The 20,373-nt window shown below is 41.0% G+C and overlaps 1 protein-coding gene across 1 annotated transcript; it reads left to right on the top strand.

Moving 5' to 3' along the window:
* Window positions 1-920: 920 nt before the first annotated feature.
* crlf1b (cytokine receptor-like factor 1b) lies at window positions 921-20,083 on the top strand (the record flags this gene model as incomplete). Its single annotated transcript, XM_079506808.1, has 8 exons — window positions 921-978; window positions 2,708-2,989; window positions 4,750-4,879; window positions 6,310-6,482; window positions 13,030-13,187; window positions 14,891-15,059; window positions 18,280-18,461; window positions 19,495-20,083. The coding sequence occupies 8 exons, from the start codon at window positions 921-923 to the stop codon at window positions 19,516-19,518; spliced, it is 1,176 nt and encodes a 391-aa protein (XP_079362934.1). The 3' UTR covers window positions 19,519-20,083.
* Between the last annotated feature and the right edge of the window lie 290 nt (window positions 20,084-20,373).

The raw sequence follows: 20,373 nt of genomic DNA, 5'->3' as shown, positions 1-20,373 counted from the left end.
GCTGCATGGGCAATTTATTTTAACTGTTTATTGATTGATCGTTCATTCAGAATCAATGCATCCATTGCCCCTTGCATTTAAAGATCAGTTTGGATTACAGGTTTCACAAATATGGCTATGGGTGATTGGCTATGGGTGAAATACGTAGCCCAGGCCTACAAACTGTCAAAATAAATCGATTTGGATTTTGTCTATATGGATAAAAGAACGGCCAAAATGTGTTTCTGCCTGTCAACAAGGATCATATTCATAAGCCTGAAAAGGCACTATAGTCTAGCGGCAGCCTGCATTTATTCTTCCTCCTTGGGTGGTCTAAACTAAAACTGCACATGATTAAATAAACCTGCCTAATAATAACTATCAGTATCATCGTGGAAATAAACTATAAAATAGATTGTGAATTTACTCCACAGGACCACAGCAGAAAAGAATGTGCCGAGATTATTAGTATAATTTAGTATAGGGCCTGGCTCTTTTCTAATTTTAGTTCCGTTTATTTGTTTTAGGTGGGGTGGGGGGCTATAGCCTGGGAGGGGACACATTTCGAGAGCAATAATGACTTATGACTGTGTGGGAAGAAGACAAGGGAGGAGCATAAAGTATCAACTTGGATGTTTTAGCTGTTGAGGCGTGCACCAAGCAGAGACACAGTTGAGTAAAAAGCAGACCCTGTGTGTGATGTACCTTCATGCCACCGCAGTGAACTTGGCCGTTTGACTTCCTGAGGGAGTTCCAACACTGGATCTGAAAGTATAGAGCTCATTGCCTCAACGTTGTTGGAGAGTCCTGGCTGCTGCGCAACCTAGCCTTCCAACTTTGCCTCAGTCTCACGTCTTTTTGGAGCTCGAACTTGGGGGAAAAAAAGGACAAGAGCAGGGAGAAAAAAGTGCAGAAAAAAAGCCAAAATACTGTGCACGACAATGATATCCTTGCTGTTTCTCATCCTCCTTGTTCCACATGTGTTGTTCACCTCGACACGTAAGTACAAAACTTAAAAGATTTGTTCTGGGTGGAAGCCGACAGACAGACACACTCAATTTACCACGTTTCTGTCGGCTGAATGCTGTGAGCACTAGATGGGAGGCGCGCGCTAGTCCATTAGTCAACACATTGTCAGATACTGAAGCAGCCTGTTACAATTTGCCCTCTTATCATATGGATTATATTTAGGCTACAAAACACTGAAAACGAATTATGCAAATGTCCTGCAAACCCTTAAGCCATTGTTTAATATGTTGTAAACCTTAATGTAGTAAATTGAATGACACCACATTCATATGGCTGTGATTAGTGGGCGTTATTGACTAACTGGATCAAATTGACATTGACTACAAGGCCAATTAGAGATGGAGATTAAGCATTTAATTAGATAAATTGCGATAAATCAACCGTCAACGTATCAGACCTTTGCATGAAATGCAAACAACATGCTTTATCTGACATACAGTAGGCTAATGGTGTACACTACAGGATATTCATTAGGCATTATATGGCTAATGTTTTGCTGATTCAGAGAAGTAGGCTACTCACTGCATTATAAAGGTAGAGAAAAGTCATATAGTTACTTACATATAAGTATGTTTTGAATTAACCATGGAATATGTGTAACCATTATGTATGTATGTGGATTATGCTCAATTTACAGTTTTTCACTTTACAAAATACTTATACTTGCACTGCTGTTGCATGATGTAAATAGCAGATATACAAGCTCACAACGTGTAACATCGTGAGGCTTTGTGAGGTTGTAGATCTGATATTTACTGAGCATGACACCAGTACAAAACTATAGGCTATAAGAGACTTGCATTCCCTGAGTCCTGGGTTCTGCCTGAGGGGATGAAATACCATGGCATTATCATCTCTCTCTGTACATCATATCCACATAAGTCATAAGTCCAGTGAAGCAGGAAGCAACATATTGGCACATATGTTAGAAAGCTTGTCCACCGCCCACCTAGAACACAGTTAATAAAGGTCCTCCACACATTATCTCCTGAATCTCCCCGAAGGCACCCAGTGGTAACATTCGGACAGTGACGGACACAGCACTGCTCCTCAGAGCATTTCATATATAGGCAACGCATCAATCACAATATACAGGCTTTGAAACAAGTGCAAGAGGCGTAGCAGCATGGAAAAACATTCAAGTCCCTCACTGGGGTGACCTTTTTTTAAGTGGCCCTACCCGGGGACCATAAATTCAGTTCATCATTGGGTCATAAATATTTCCTGTGCTCCTGCACCAATGCAGTGTAGCCCAAAAGTTACATGTGTTCACTGTTCTCTGCAAACACAAAGCTTTCATAAAGGGACTTCTCAAAATTCCAATGCACAACCAGACTCAATAGCTCTGCAAAACCGTGGTAATTGCATCTCATGCTTCACCAGGAAATGGGTCTGTTCGCAAAGACTGAAACTAATCAAGAAACAAAGAAACAGATCAGAGTCCTTCTCCTGTATACTGTACATGCTTATTGTATAACAATCTACTACATTGTAAGTGATTCTGAATACGATAAATGCCTAGAATATTAACTGCCTCAAATTGTGCATGTTTGTGTACATGTGTCTGTCTGTGTGATTGTCTGTGTTGGTGTGTTTGTCTGTGTTTGTGTCTGTGTATATCCATGTGTGCGTGTGTGTGTGTGTGTGTGTGTGTGTGTGTGTGTGTTAGGGCTTTGTGTCTCCATATCTCAACACCCAGAGGTGGCGGTAATCTTCCCCCAGGACCCCGCAGTTCATATTGGTTCCAGTCTGACGGCTACATGCACGGTGAGTGCCGAGATAGCGGGCCTGCACATAAACAAGCTGTACTGGACCCTGAACGGCAGACGCTTGGCCAGCAGCACCTATGGGGCGGTGAGCCCCCGCGCCGTGAGTGTCACCCTTCACCGCCTCAACGGCTCCCAGCAGCAGTCCGGAGACAACCTGGTCTGCCACGGAGGAGATGGTCACGTCCTGGCCGGCTCCTGTCTCTATGTGGGCCGTAAGTGCTCCCTATACAGAGGCTCTCTCTCTGCTGTACGTATAGAACTGTATATAGTCGCTGTTGGGGCAGAAACCTTCAAACATTTTGTGTTTTTTCTTAAATGAACGTCCTAGATTCAAGATTCAAGATTCAATACTTTATTGCCATGTCAACAGAGTTGATTGGAATTTGTTTTAGTGACATTCATTGCAGTACAACAATTAGAACTACACAGCTGCAGCCATATTTCGGCGCTGCCCTCAGCTTCATTGCATCAGAAGCTCAGAAGCTACTTCATCATACTACAGTGTCACACAAAAGTAGCAGATCTTTGAGCTTGTCGATCTGCTACTTTTATTCTTTTTGATTTTGAATGAATTTGGATCCTGAAAAGTAACAGTTTTGGACATACAGTATGAGGTTTCCACCCGACAGAGACGATGTACAGTATGCATGTGCAGGCCCTTGCATGACTCATGAATGCCTAATAGAGTTGGAGCCTCTCTCTGATTTTCATAATTATGAAGCTTTATAAGTATGTGGCTGTGAAAAGTTGTACGTTTCACAGCAAGCTTTTGGAGTGTATTCTAAGGTGTAGGTTGGTCTGTAACACTCACCCTTCTAAGCAATAACAGACACATTATTCCGTTTTAAAATACCATATGGAAATGACATCATGATGTTATGGGGGAAAAGCATTATGGCTATTTTTGTATTGTGTTTCTTTGAATTGTTTACCATATGCTGCTTTTATATCTCTCACTCAATATTTTCATTATACACTACTAAAGGAATAATCCTAACCCATAGGCTAAAAATTAGGACACATGCACAGACATACACACTTTAAAGATCCACTCCACCAAAAATCCACCCTAACCTTTATAGCCTACTTTTGTGACATTTGTGGCCATATGAGAACACATGCACACATGCAAACTTGAAGGACTTGTCTCAAGCAAGTTTCAAATCTCTAAATTGGTTTTCATACCATACTGAAATTAATGAAATCCAAAGGCTACCTCAGATATCAAATAAACTAACCTATGACCTCAAAAACTGTCTGTGACTCGACAGCAATGTTAAGTACACCATGAGTCGTAGTCAATGAGCTACCTGTAAACATGACTGTTTGAGATTCAATGTACTGTATTGTAAATAATTGTACTGTAGAGCTGCAAGGCAACAAGGCAAACACATGTTCTTGTTCATTTGGATTGATAGAATGCTGTAAGGCTCACAAATGCAATCTTTTCATAGGGTTTTGTTGCATAAAAGCCCTTTTGATTATGATCTGCCTTCTGGTTGCAATGCTATTAAATCCTTTTATATGACTACCCTAATCTTCTCTATCTTAGTGTTGGCTTAGAACACAGTGCTTGATGGAAGGAATGTTTTACATGAAAGGATGGAAACCATGGTTGACCTTTGTGTCATTTGAAATAGAATTATTAGAGGGTCAAAAGAACTACAAAAAAAGGTCATTCCATTCCATAACTCAGAAATTATGGTAGCAAAATGAAAGAAAATGAGAGATTAGGGTAGAGTGCAGAACTGAATGAAACAAAGCAGAACAGCACAGAGCTGTTTGGAACACAAAATAAATAGCAGGATAGAATTGGAAATAACAGTATAGAGTGGAACAGAATAGGACAACTGAATGAGAATGAGATTAAACAAAACAAAACGAAAAAGAATCGAACTCTATTATCCAGTATATCTTTGTAATGTTTTCAGTTCATTAAGGACATTCTCTTCCATTTCCCCCTGTTGCACAGTGCCTCCGGAGAAGCCGGTCAACCTCAGCTGCTGGTCCCGAAACACCAAGGACTTGAGCTGCCAGTGGAGCCCTGGGGGGCAGGGTGAAACCTTCATCAGAACCAAATACACCCTCAAGTACAAATTGAGGTGAGACCCCCAGACCTGCTGCAGCTCACAAGGTGATCACCTAAGCCAACACCACTTTCACCATTCAGGTAGATTAGAGATATACAGTGTATCGTCTCTGTCGGGTGGAGACCTCATATGTCCAAGAAACCTTTCAGAATTCAAATTCAAAAACAGCAAAAGTAGCAGATCGCCAAGCTTGAAGCTGCATCGTTTCGCACCATGTTTCGAGCTTGCAGATCTGCTACTTTTGATTCATTTGTGTGACGCTGTAGAATATGGAGTGGTTTCTTCCCGACAGCAACCATATACAGTACATCTTCGATGTCGGGCAGAAACGTTGTTTCTCCATATTTCATATAAATTAATAACCTATTTAATACTTTGTTGTAGGACATTGTTGCCCAAAAGTAGTGAAAATAGCTACAGTAGGCCACATAAACCACTTGAACCGTAGCATCCTTATTCGTGCAAGCTCACATTGCATCAATGCATTGTGAGCTTGTAGATCAGCAAATTACTATTGTTAAAATTAATATATATTTGCAATATCTTGCAATTTTCTGAAAGTTTAATTTAATTTAATTGTATTATCTTTTGAAGTTTTTAGAAAGATTTCATATGACATGCCCAAATCATGAGAACTATTAACAAGAACTGACTAAATAATAACACACATTGGATCCGTTAGACTTTGGAACACATGGTATTTTTTCCATTTCCTGAAAAGTAACAGGTTTGGCCATGGTTTTTACCTGAGAGCGACGGTAGATATCTATTGACCTGTAACACATACAATACCTTACATCAGGGGTTCTCAACGTTTTTGGCCGGGGACCCCCGGAGATGCTTTGGCAGTGTCTCGGGACCCCCGCCCCGCCCCGCCCCCTCCCGACCCCCAATATAAATTGACTGCTACAATAACCTTAATAATAGAGACAATACACCATAAATAAATACTGAAACCAGATAATCATTAGGGAAGGTGTATATGTGTACTATATGTAAACTCTTCATTTCCATTTTCCAGCTATTCAGTTGCAAAAAAAAAGTTTTTTTTTCTTATTTTTTTGAAAATAATTTGGGGACCCCCCAAAATAATTTGGCGACCCCCAGAGGGGTCGCGACCCACGGGTTGAGAACCCATGCCTTACATTACTACTCCGGTATGGCGATTCTCACCACAGAGTCTGTAATTATTTCTTAAATGTATTGCTTTTGTGCTATGACTCCTGCTATGACTCCGAGTGGCCCAACCAGTGAAAACATAACAGCAACATCCTGAGTTGAGTCCAACACTGGGCCATGTGTTGCATGTCACGCAGCCTCTCTTTCCTGTCTCCCTCCACGGTGCTGTCAAAGAAAGCAGAAATGCTTGAAGAACTGTCAAAATGTTTACGGTCTTTGTCAAAGGTATACCTGGTTCTAGTCTTTGTTGTGTCTTGGGCCAGGTGGTATGGACAGGAGAAGGAATGCGAGGACTACACCAGCGTGCACCAGCCATATTCCTGCTACATCCCTCGCGATCTCGCCCTCTTTACACCGTATGAGCTCTGGGTGGAGGCAGCCAATCAGCTGGGCTCAGCCAACTCTGACATCATCACCTTGGACATCCTGGATGTAGGTGAGTCATTCAGTCTGGTCACAACTAGAAACAGACAACTTATCCTTAAGTTACTTTGCTCTTCTCATTTCTCCTTTCTCCTCTCCTCTTATGCTGAGGTTACTTCTCTCGTATTGTCTCTCCTCTCCTCTTATCCTGAAGTCACTGCTCTCATTTAGTTTCTCCTACTCTCCTGGTTTCACTCATATGCTGTATTCCTTCTTGTTATCTTTGCTGTCCAGATCTCCTGCATATGGCTAACATACTTCCCTGTGCAAAGTGGGTTTTTATGGTGTTCCCCATCCATCCACACATCCCCTATAACTATGTAATGGGTTCTGGCTGAAACTAGTCAAAGTCAAACTAAATTGTTGCTGCACATCAGACGCTTGGCAAATCACTTCACATCAGTTTCATGATAAGAAATGTGCTGATGTTTGAAACATAAAAGGTGCACACTAGGCCTCTCTAGCCTTGACACATAAACTCCACTGAATGCTACAATTTATCATCCCACATTTATCAAGAGTCAGAGGTAGTGGATTCGAATGTTATCAACCCATATCAACCGGTAGGTTACTTATCAAGACCATGCAATGGAGCCAGTAGGCTCTACTGGAGCGGAGACGTTGTTGTTGTTGTTGTGTTGTGGACATGGCATTGGTCGCGTTGTCCGACTACTAACCCTATTACTAACCCTAACGCTTACTTACTGTCTTTCAGATCAACACTCAAACATACCCCCAACTCTATTCCCAAACCTTTTACCTTTTACCTTTTACTACTTACTTTCAAACACATTCTCAAATACACAAACACAACACTAGATAGGCTACTCATCTTCATACTCCCCTTTATCGTACCAGTCAGTCAGTTTCCCATCAAATACAGAGTACTACACTATACGACAAATTGAAGTATGTGCTGATTAATCAGATAATTTTTTACAAAAATATAGAAGCTGATATGGCAACTATGTTGACAATACTGTCTCGATAATCATGTTATAGATAATCAAGTGTCTTTTCAATCATGTTCTAGACCTTTTTGTAAATAATATGTATATTGCTTTCAAATCCTTTTTTTAAATGCTTTGTTGTACACAGGTTGAGGCCTCGAATAAGCTATTTGGGCTTAATTGCCTCCTCCTAGCACTTTCCTTTTTTATTTTCTACGTATTTTCCCTTTTGTATTATTTTTATACTGTGCTAAATAAAATAAAATAAAATCAAAGCCCTAACTCTAAACCTAACCTCAGTCTTAACCGGCCACGTAAGTAAAATATAAGTTGTTGTATAGCGCAGTTTCACAATGTTTTCGCTTCGGTGGCAGTAATTTCACTTATGCTTTTTCTAATCGCAGGCAGTAGGCTCCAGTAGAGGTCTTGATAAGTAACCTACTGGTGATTATGGGTTGATAGCAAATCATGGATCAAAAACCGATGAGATGGCACCTTTGTGGTATTAAAAAAAAACACAACCTTTTCACGTTTGAACATTTTGTTGTTTTCTCTACCATCAAATTGTTTTTTAAATGTTTACATGGTCATCTTTGTTCTCTGGACTGGTTGATAGTCTTCCGAGCTCTGGTAGAGCAACTACACAAGCCTCAACAAGTGGTGGTAACTGTATTGTTCCTAGGTGTGCCAGTCTGTAAAGGCCGTGGGCAAACCTTTGGAACTCTTTTTTTTAATTTATTTTTATTAAGCTTAAGCAGATACAGGCTATGAGAAAAATACATTCAAAGAGCCTATCAATGATCTGCAGCTACTGCAGCAATCCCAATTCCCAAGATGTCAGGCGTACAGTATGTCTAAACTGAATGTTGGATGAATGACAGTCCTTGAAGGCGTGAACACTGCTAGATGTAATGTCTCCAATGCGTGATTTCTTTCTACGTCCGTGATTAGACATGGTAACGCCCCGCCTGCCTCTGAGGTGGTGGAAAGCCTGGGTGAGGCGAGGCGAGGAAATAAATAAATAATACAAGAGAATGACAGCTTGGCACGCGCGACAGTAACTTTTATTTTTTGTAGAAGAGGCAAACTAATATTGTTTATGCCGCTGGCCTGTTTATTTGCATACATCTACATGTGTAAACTTGAAACATTATTGTACTGTAAAAATGTCTCTTTTCCCTTGATCTTTATCTTTTTAGTATTAGTACTATTAGACAGCCAAATCAAATCATAGTTGTTCAATCAATTATTAAATCAAAGCAAACGGTACAAACAATATTGGTTTGCCTCTTCTACAAAAATTAAAGTTACAAGTTACTGTCGCGTGTTGCCATTCTCTTGTACTTGTATTATTTCCCACCACGGAGTACCCTTGCATCTCGGAGGACAGGCAAGACGGGCAGTGTTGGTAGGCCAATCAGAGGCAGGCGGGGCGTTACCATGTCTAATCACGGTCCGTAGAAAGAAATCACGCGTCTCCAACAACCGCAGGGGGAAGGCTGTTCCATGTCCTTATATCAGAGTGGAGAAAGCTCCTATCAAGGCATTTGGTGTTTGACTTGGGGGTTTCCAGGGCGTGGCTTGGTAGTGCTCTCCGGGTGATTCGACCTGAGGTGTGAGCTTGAGGTAGTAGTGCTTTGAGGTCCACTGGACAGTTGGGAGTGTGCATCTTGTAGAGAACAGTTGTTGCTGCAACTGTTCGGCGATGACTCAGCTTGCTGATGGCGTACTGCTGTAGGGCAAGGTCCTCATCTACCCCAATGATTTTTAAGGCCTTCTTTTGGATGAGGTCTAACTGCCTGAGAGTGGTCAGAGAGGCATTCATCCAGGCTAGGCAGGAGTACTCCATGATGCTCCTGACCTGGGTTTGGTAGATGTTGGCCCTGCCTTTAGCATCAAGCTTGTTGGCCAGCTTGCGCAGTGCTCCAAGACGTTGTCCAGCGCGTCTGCAGATGTTGGACAGATGGCTGGTCCACATACGTTTGCTGTCTATATGCAAAGACCCAAAACCTCCATCTGCTCGCTGAGCGTGATCTTGGTGGTGCCAAAGAAGAGATCCGGTCGAGATGGATTCCTCTTTCTGGACAGGATTATGGCCTTGCACTTGCTGGGCTCGAAAGTGACCTTCCAGGCATCAGCCCACTTCCGAATGTTCTCCAGATCTTTGTTCAGGGACGCAGCCACCTCAGGCCCATTTGATGATGTTATTGGTGTAAAGATGGTGGAGTCATCAACTCCTTGCCTACAGGTCTAAAACTAGAGACAGATGGAAATGTGTTCTACAGAGGATTCAAACTATGGTTGAAATCAAATCAACTGTGCTCACATGTATAGTGTCTGATTGGTTACCTGAGTGATTATGTTTACTTTTGTTTTATAGGTCAATGTAATGGGTATTGTAATTTTGTTGTAAAATATTATTAGTATTAGATTAGATGCATTTGCATCCAAGTAACCAGGGACTGGGGTTGCAAATTAGCCTTGGTTATAAATCCTATGTACAACGCAACGGTTTCATGTTTTTTACAGAAGCGGGTGCAAGAGGATGGGGGTTGTGGGTGTGTGCGGGGGGTTGCATCACAAACCTCAGATCCCCAATAAATGAAACAATAACCTGTGGAATTCTTCCATCTCAATGTCCTGTCCCCCCTAAGGGTGAATTTGATAGAACAAATAAAGATCGTCAACATGCACACAACAAGGCTCAGTGGATATGAAGGGAACAATGGATTTCTTTAGAACAAACACTAACGGGAAGGAGTTTTACAAGACATTTTCATATGGCGGTCTAAGTTGCTTTTTTGTGACTCGTTCCCAGCCTCCCCTCCCTCTTTCTTGCCCACCATCAGCTCCATGAACTGGCGCTTGTCTGTCTCTTTGTGAGCTTTGTTGCAGTGGGAAAGCAATGTTTTATTTAACACTTTGAAGTGAGGACAACGGTGCTCCCTGCAGAAAGCATACAGGATTGGGAGGAGTGGAGAACACAGAACTGACCTGATTATTCTAGTGTTAAAAAAATCACACCTGTGTGAAGTGAGGGGCGCTGTCATCATACATAATCTCATTCGGGCCAATCATTAGTCTTTTAATGTGGCCATTCATTATCAATGGCATTTAATGTTTGTGTTAGGACAAAGTTTGTGTTTATACGCACACTAAAAGCTGGACCAAAATCACACCTGTTGGATTTATCATCATACATCATATATAATCTCATTTTGGCCAATCACAATTTGCGTCCTCACTTTTCTGTCCTCACTTTTTGAGGGGTGCCAGCCCCTCCTATAGCTTTTGTCCCCACAAAATGTCCGCAACACAAACATTAAATGCCATTGACAATGAAGGGAAACTTTACGTCATCTTGTCATATAAGAGCGCCCCTCTGTGTGCCCCTCTGTGTGATTTTTTATCCTCAATACGTACTTTGCTCAGCCAATCAAATCATCTCAATTCCGTGCTCAGCCAATCAAATCATCGCTATTACCGTATTCGCACAAACACACAAAGCTGGGCATGGGAGGGGCTAGTGCCCCTAAAAAAATAAATCTGAAAGTCAATCACCATTCACCAACTGGAGTTCTGATAGTAATCTTTTCTCTAGTCTGGACTGTTTGAAATCTGAACATTTATTTTCTGCTTACTAAAGAGCTGGAGAGATGGGGAACAAACACTGTAAATAGAAATGATCAGAATATAGAGCTACAGGTATTTAACACTTATTTTACAAAAATATAAATGATACGTAGCTGTAGCTTGCAGAGTTAGTTCAGTCAGATATACTCGAGGGGTTTCATGCCGTGCTCAAGGGCGCATACATATACTCAAGGGGTTAATATGCTTTACCACCCCAGCACCACCGGTGGGCTCTGTTATTTATGTTCCCCATGGGGGGTTTTATTGTATATCTATCTCCCTGCTCTTAATGTTTAATGATGGTGTTTGATTGTGCCGAGCAGGGAGAAAATGCAGCAGAGCCGAACGCCAAGATAATATATTGTATTCTCATTCTATAATGAATAAATAAGTTAAATCTATCCGTGAGTTGTCTGACTGAACTTATATTGTGTTAATCCCTGTGAAGGTATTAAACCTTGGAAATAAAGAAAAAAAATACTCTTTTACATACTAGAGCACTATTTACTGAAATGGAGGGAAATTAAGCCTCACAGAAAAACAAGAGTTTATATTCCCAATTCCCAATTTAACTTGAACATAAAAACCTCATTACTGTATACATTACACACCACTTGCTTGTTGAAATTATTCAGTAAAAAGGAATGGATTTGGATATACAGTAAAATGAATTCACCATTAAACAAAATACTAATAAATCACTGATCAGTTAAATTATTCTCTCTCTCTCTCTTTCTCTCGTTTGGTGTATATTACTCCATAATGAACAGCTATATTTATAAATATATATATTTAAGTAAAGGGACATGTCGAGCCTGAGTGCACATGAGCGAGACAGTGTGTTTGGCAGATAGTCATACGAGGCATTCATCATCCACACCATGTTTTATTTAAGTGGAATGATGACAGTGTCTGCATAGAGGATGTCTGCCCTGAGCCGTATTGTACAATACACTGTACATTAGGGAGGAGAATTCTTCTCTTGCTTGCTCTCAGAGTTCACAGGGTGCTAGCTTAACCGTATATATTATATATAATATATGCGGTTGCATTGCAACAAAGAAAATTGAAGCACCAATTATAGCAAAAATGAGGGAGATGGTGGATCAGTTCAGAATAAATCACAAAAAAAACAAATAAGTTTAGCTGACATGTATTAAACAGCAAAGCAAATAAAGCTTCAAATAACAAAACATTCACTTAAACAAAACAAAATAAAAATAACACGGCCTCAAGAGGTTTACACTAAATAAATTGTCCTGGCAGTATTCATAAAGTTATTCTCCTCTTACCACCCTTTAACTCTTTCGCAGCTCGTCCTTTAAAGGGATTGTGACATTAAAAAAAAGATTGCACCCAAAAAACCTGAATGTTTAACATTCGGTAGATTTTCTGTGGTCTGGGGTTTTCTGGCTCAAACAAGTGCTCTGATTTCCCACAGCCTGCAAATCCCATATATGTCAATGGAATTTGCCAGCAGCTGTCACTGTTTTCACTGTTTTGCCTGTTTTCATTACAGAAAATCCACTGAATGTTCAAAGTTCAGGTTTTTGGGTGAAATGAACGAATGAAAATGAATGTCATAGAAATAGAAAGTCTTGATGCAAGAAATCCAGTAACAGAAAAGTTCACTTCATCCAGTGGTAGTGCAGGTATCCAAGATCCAATAGAAACTAGCAAGACTTGGGAAATAATCCTCTTGCTCCAAAAGTAGCCTGTCTCTCTCTCTGCTCCCCCTGGACTGCCAGAGCCACACTCTCCAGGTGCCACAAACATTGTGAGACCACGGACCCCCCTGACAATGTGTCTGTTTAACTCCCTGTTCGTTCAGTGACCACGGACCCCCCTGACAATGTGTCTGTTAATCCCTGTTCGTCCAGTGACCACGGACCCCCCTGACAATGTGTCTGTTTACCTCCCTGTTCGTCCAGTGACCGGACCCCCCTGACAATGTGTCTGTTTAACTCCCTCGTTCAGTGACCACAGACCCCCCTGACAATGTGCTGGTGAATCGTGTTGGGGACCTGGAAGACCAGCTGACTGTCCGCTGGGCCACTCCCCCTGCCCTCAAGGACTTCCTGTTCCAAGCAAAGTATCAGATACGATACAGGCTAGAGGACAGCGTGGAATGGAAGGTAGGGGGTAAACAGCCACATGCACAAAACTAAGGAAAAACCTTTGAGTGCCAATGGAGTATGACTCTCAAGATAGTTTGGTTTTGCGTTGTGGCAAAACAAAGTTACTCAGGAGAGCTACCTGATCTGTCAGTTGGGAGCACCACAGAAGTCACTTTCACGGGTTTAAAACCCTTTACGACCCGGATATATTTATACTTGCAAAAAAGAGATTTCAACCTTTCTACTACTTTGTAATACTAGTACTTTGCAGAGGAAATGATGTTTAAAAAGTTTTATGCAAATGTAATGCACATTTATAATACATTATTAAAATAATAATAATAATGCACTCCTTGGGCTAAAAACGGCCATAGACGTCATGACAAAATAAATGTGTGTCATGTGGCTATGGCTGCTTTTAGCCTAAGGAATGTATTTTGTGCAAAACTAATGCTTGGAATGGATTCAGAATCATGAAAACCCCCTAGTTTGACATGTCACATGCTACGTAAAGCAAAAGGAAAGTTTGAAATTTTTGCCTGCCATAGGATGTTAATGGTAGGGTCACAAGAAACCCCTATAAAAACAATTGCCCAATAGCAGGTGGATTCATGAATGTATGTATATAGACAATATTTTAGGCCAATAAAAAAGACTATATACCAAATTTCCCACTTTAAACAAAAGAAGCCTGTCGGCTGCCAGACTATAACGATATTCGGACAGAATCTGGAGGAGTAATATAAAAGAAATGTTTTTCAAAAGTCGGCGTCTTGGTGGCTCTATAACAGGCTGTTCATCGTTGGCATCCAAGGAGTTAACGGCACTTTGGATGCCAGGTTAACGGCATTAACGGTGCCGGAGATTAGCTGTACACAGACGAACGGACACAAGCACACCCACACCCACACCCACCCACACACACGCACACACACACACACACACACACACACACACACACACACACACACACACACACACACACACACACACACACACACACACACACACACACACACACACACACACACACACACACACGGATTGCAAAACATACTCTATCCCCATGCCTTCGGCCTGCTGGAGACAAGAAAATTAAATACAATTAAATAGTAATGTTAATAATGAAGTACAACCATGGGTCTTGCAGAAACTGTGCTGTCGTTTCTGAAATTCTTAATCAACATCATCACTCAAGCATACATCCATGCTGTACTGTATACTTCATTGACCAGAGTCCCCCAGTGTTCCATAATAGGCTAGGTCATACTGACCTGACAAAGATCTGTCAAGATCGAAACGTTGTTTATTTATTCAATAAAGTAATTCTTTACCATAACAATGGTGTGCGGGCCCTACCTCCTTCCTATAATAGGCTAGGCCCATTTTCCCCCTATACATCAAATAACTTTGTCCGATCGACAAGCTGACAACGCATCACATTGCGATACATTGTGAGTTTGTAGATCAGCCAGAATCTTTGCCCCAGAATAAGAACACTTGGATTCAAGTGGTTAATGTGACCTAGCTGACTAATTTGGGGCTTTACACTAATTTCTGTTACACAAGCAACTATTTTTAGTTTGATTGAATTGCCCTCTTCTTGACATTGTAAAAGATGTTTTTTATATTTTGACTCAAGTCATTGTCATAAGAATCCATGCGTTGATTTAGGCTTGGCCGTTTTCAAATGTCTTTTCCATTTGCTGTCTCACAATCAGGTAGTGGTTGATGTTGGTAACCAAACGTCGTGCCGACTGGCAGGCCTGCGCCCCGGGACAGTTTACTTCGTCCAGGTGAGGTGTAACCCAGTGGGCATCTTCGGATCCAGGAAGGCTGGCATCTGGAGTGGCTGGAGCCACTCCACTGCTGCCTCCACACCCATCAGTGGTGAGTACAGATACGACTGGAGAACCTCTCAAATGGGTCTTTATGCCGTTTATGTTACTTAACTGTGGTGAAAGGCACGGAATTCATTAGAGAGAGAGAGAGAGAGAGTGCATGCGCGCACGTATGTGTGTGTGTGTGTGTGTGTGTGTGTGTGTGTGTGTGTGTGTGTGTGTGTGTGTGTTGGTGTGTTGGTGTGTGTGTCTGTCAATCCAGGGGGGTATGCTGCCAGTAAGACAAGAACAAAGAATATTTTCATTTATTTGAATTAACGAAAATGAAACAAAATCTGGCATATGTGCAGTCTAATAATATGATTCATGAGTTTGCTTTCATGAAAGGTTTAATACCTCATGGGCAAAATGCTTTATGACTTTTTAATACCTCCCAAATCCACCATATACAATCGAGTGGTGATCTTTCCCTTCTAATAACCTTTCATTGCCAATTAAAAGCAGAAAAACAATGGCCTTATCCGGATACAACATCCTGGAGCAAGTAGATCCAAACCGCATGTGACCCCAGTCTGAAAGCAAACATCAATACGCTAGCTGCCACGATAAAGATCTTTTAGACGGAGGATTAAAAGAAATGGCAAAAGGCCAACGGGGATATTTGATAGATTTTCGTCGTTAGCCTGCAAAGATTGATCAAGTTAAAATGCTGCTTGTCTGTCAGAGGTACACGCAGGGCCCATAAACCCTGAGTGGAAGCAGGTTTGAGACCACAAGGAGCAGATAATGAGTTACATAGGTTGTGTGGTATTTGCTCCCCAGAGAGAGGAAGTCGTTATCAGGCTCTGTTGTTCACCATAAGGATTGACTGTGGCAGGCTTTTGGCTTTCAGTAGCCTTCTCTACACAAAACTATGACTAGTTAGGGATGAGGATAGCTCAGAGTTTTTCAGACTGCTTCTTAATTACAAAACCGTATTTCTTGGATATAAAAATGTCAATTTCATGTAGATTTTACTAATTGAATTAGGAATAAAATCCATTTAGTATGCTTCCGAGACAACATCACCCTGTTTGTTATTGCGCGTCTAAGAAACCGCAATAGTCACAGTACTGTATCAATCATTGTAAACAGATGGGGGGGGGGGGGGGGGGGGGATGCTGAACACATTGCCAGAATCCACGTTGTTTGTGGAAAGTGTGAATGTGAGACTTTTTTGTGAGAATGTGAGATATCTTGCCAATATTTGGAGTTACATCATGTTAAGGTAACTACGCAACAAACCTATCCCAGTGTTTATGTACATTCGATCAACATCTGCATCATCAACTTTATTCCAGACTCTTCGTCTAATAAAATAAAATAAACTAGTGTCAAATATGGTACAGTTGGAAGTTGGAACTGAATCCATACTTAATTCACTAGTATGCTTCTTTTCTTACTAACAGAGTACAGAGGGGGAAAGTGAACATAGCCCTCTCCTCAGCAGGGGTCTGGAAGCTCAGCTGTACTCTTCACCCTTTATACTGACAGTCTGTCTGAATGTGGCACTTACAAACCAGACACTGGCACTGTCATACCAGACCAATACATTCTAAAGTACTCTGATGATACAGCTTTGATTTCTCTCTTAGATAGTTCCAGTGATCCTGGACTGCACCAACACAGAGTAAATAAGGTGGTTGAGTGGAGTGATAAACAACGCTCTTATCATTAAAGGACCACTTTACCACTTTTCAACCTATCTTCATATAATAGGTCCTGACTAATAATCATGATAAAATGGCTATTCACGATTATTAGTGAGGACCTATTATATGAAGATAGGTTGAAAAGTGGTGAAGTGGTCCTTTAACACAACAAAGACAGAAGAGTTTGTTTTGTTTTTGGTGAACCACTAGAGACACACAGATCCCCCATTACTATTCATAGTGAACAGATCAACCAGGTATGTTCATATACATACCTAGGAGTAGTAATAGACCATCTTTTGTCGTGAAAAGATCAGATTAGATAGAATACTTTATTGGCAGTTTAAGAAAATTACAGAAAATGACATCATTTTAAAAAACGCCAAATGGACTTAGACACAAAAAAGCCTTCGCTTGATTGAATCAGTGTGTAAGAAAACAAAGCAAATAATCTATTTCCTTTGCTGTTTAAGATCTTTAGGTTCAAAGATTGTTGGACAACCACTTCAGAGAGTATACATCCATGTATGATAACAGCATCCCAAGGTTAGCAAATAGGAAGGAATATCACCTCAAACACTAGCCATACATTCAATCAATCAATCAATCAATCAAAACTTTATTTATAAAGCACATTTCCAACAGCCAAAGGCCGACCAAAGTGCTGAACAAGAAAAAATAAAAATACAAAATACATGACATTGAAGGCAAAAAATAAAAAACAATAGCATACGTTGACAAAGAGCAACAATAAAAAGTAGAAAAGGGAACTCAAGAGCAATTAAAGGCAAGGGAGAACAGATGGGTTCTGAGTAGGGATTTAAAAACATTGCCTTCAGGAAGGAGATGGTGTTCCAGCATACAAGAAGGTCAGACTGAAGAGGTCCTTTGTCCATCAGTCGACTTTGGGGCTCAATCAGGAGTTTGGCTAGGACTAGACTGAGCTGTAAACATTGCTCTTGTCTTTATGTTTATATGTATGTACATTTATTTTATTTTCTCTGTTATGTCAAATGTGAGTATATGTGTTGCATGCAAGGCCGCTGGGTCCCAAGACAAATTTCAGTGCAGGCTGACAATAAAGTACTATATCATATCATATAACAATAAAGTACTATATCATATCATATAACAATAAAGTACTATATCATATCATATAACAATAAAGTACTATATCATATCATATAACAATAAAGTACTATATCATATCATATAACAAAAACATATCGCCAAGTGTATAATTAATACTGTAGAGTAGGCCTATACAGAATGTCACCAACAAGATTAATTAATTAAAGAATAGCATAAATAAATGAAAAAAACAATACTTTAGTGTTTCACAAAATGTTCAATAACCTATCTTATAACCTTCAATTTTTGCACTGAGGGTGCAAGAATGCAACCTCTTGGGATTTTACTGAACAGAACAGCATTGCCAAAACCTCAGGTGCGATGTGGAAAAACAAGACTATGCTCTGCTCTTAGTGTTGAAAAGAGACACAGACACACACACACACACACACACACACACACACACAAGCTTACTAGCTGTAAACGATGTGCTCCCCTCACACACAGAGCGTCTGCAGAGCGGCTCATGTGATCCCAAACCCAGTGAGCACAACTCCACCCTGCGGCGTGAACTCAAGCAGTTCTTCGGCTGGGTCCGCAAGCACGCCTATGGCTGCAGTGGGATGTCAATCAAGCTGTACGACCAGTGGAGGGTGTGGCTGCAGAAATCGCATAAAACGCGCAACCAGGTAGGTAAGGAGAATCTCTTCTTCCTCATTAGTCTTTTTCATTATCTCTGCTGTCCGAGCATGCTCTCCTCCCAATTTTTGTGTACTCAGCAATGAGTCCTCAGGGACACAAATATATGCGTAGTGTGCGTTAACACACACACACACACACACACACACACACACACACACACACACCCCTCATGTCCTGAACTGCATGTACACCCTGAATTTCTGACCCTGCCTTTGTCTGAAGACGCCGTTGTGCTATGCCATGCGGTCAGCATTTTTAGAAGCACACAGAAGACAGACTTCCGCTGAACTGGTTGGCTCTCTGAAGTCCCAGTTCATGTTTTATGATCAGGTAAATGCTGCGGTTTTGACTTTACTGGCCCAGAAGTAGGAGCATTAAAGTTGTCTCCAGTCCTTTCTCCTCCCAAGTCATGCACTCTCATTTTATGACGTATTTTAACGATGTAGACTTAGGATCTTCGGCTGATGACCACAACAAAGGGGAATGTACATGTAAATGGAATTAACAGCCAACTGCAATGTGTTCCTTTTGTGTTCTTATTCCCTTTGACGTGAGGAGACACACAGTAACTCGGGCCATGTGTGTGTGGATGGGCATAGAAGAGTTCAGCAACTCCACACCCTTTTGACATCGCCAGGCAGTCCTTGAACCGATGGAGACTTTTAGCCAACCTGACCGTTTTGCCGTCTTCAATGTTCACCCACCTGAGCACGTGCTCAAGTTATCTCCTGAATAATGTCTTTGTTCAGCTACCCTGACAGGCCTTCATTGATTACCTTGAGTGAAAGGGAGTCGGTCTGAGAGAAAGACACACTGAGAATCAGGAGATGATACTGAGGGAATGAGAACCAGAGGAGCGTTACAAAAAAAAAGAGTGAACATGACTGCCATGTAAAGGAGAAAAAGAGACAAACAACCAAAATAAACAGCAATTAATGTCGTCGCGGTGAATGATTATGAATTACATGCTTTTTCCTATCGAGTCGTCCCAATATTATCCATCTGTTTTTCTCCTTTCAGGTTCTACAAGGCGATAATTCATAGCACCCCCTAAACGCAGCCGAGGTATTTAATTCAAGAACAGCATCAACAAACGCTGACAGATACTGGCCCCAAGGGGGCCTGCAGTGTGTGAGGGATCCACCCCTCTGGATGTGGAATATTGCAGTGTTTGGTTACACAGGCTTTAACTTTTAACGTTTGCAGGAAGAACCCATATGGAATGAGGATGATAGCTGGAGAGAAAGAGAGAGAGGGCATAGTGTTATTTCTGTGACTCTGGCCTACCGGGATTAGAATAATGTGGAGCCCAATCTTTTTGATTCAATAGTCATATTTGTCTCTCTGAGCAGTCATACACAAATTTGGTTCTTTGGTTCTTTTTTTTCTTCCTCTCTCTCGTTAAAGAAGGGCACAACAATCTGCTTATGAACCTCGCTAAGAACGTCACCTCTTTGATGAAGGAGAAGCCCAGAGTTTTGGTCAAACCTTCAAAAATGCATTGTACTTTTATCTGCAAAAACAAACTGAAGTGCCCCAACCATAATCTTTCAGTTGGTAACATAATAAAACAAGTCATTTATAAGCGACCTGCTACCTAAAATACTGTATTACATGGGTACAATACTGTATTGTACATGGGTTACAATGGGTTATTCCTGAACCACAGTATTAACAGTGCTGGGGTCAGTTATCAGCAATGTTTGGAACAATGTACTCCCATGTATAAACTGTATATACTGTACTGCGTTTCATTGACTGTGTGTTTTGAAGACGTGAAGTTTTATATTGCATATATTTTTGTAACAATATATTTAATAAACCTGACTTGATGATTTCCATAAGTTGTTAATTATGGTCCAGAAATGCATACGTAATGATTGTGTATATAGAACAGTG

This window comes from Electrona antarctica (assembly GCF_951216825.1).
Source record: "Electrona antarctica genome assembly, chromosome: 7".
NCBI lineage: Eukaryota > Metazoa > Chordata > Actinopteri > Myctophiformes > Myctophidae > Electrona > Electrona antarctica.
Note: the sequence above shows the minus strand (reverse complement) of the source record. Positions and strands in the feature narration are given on the sequence as shown.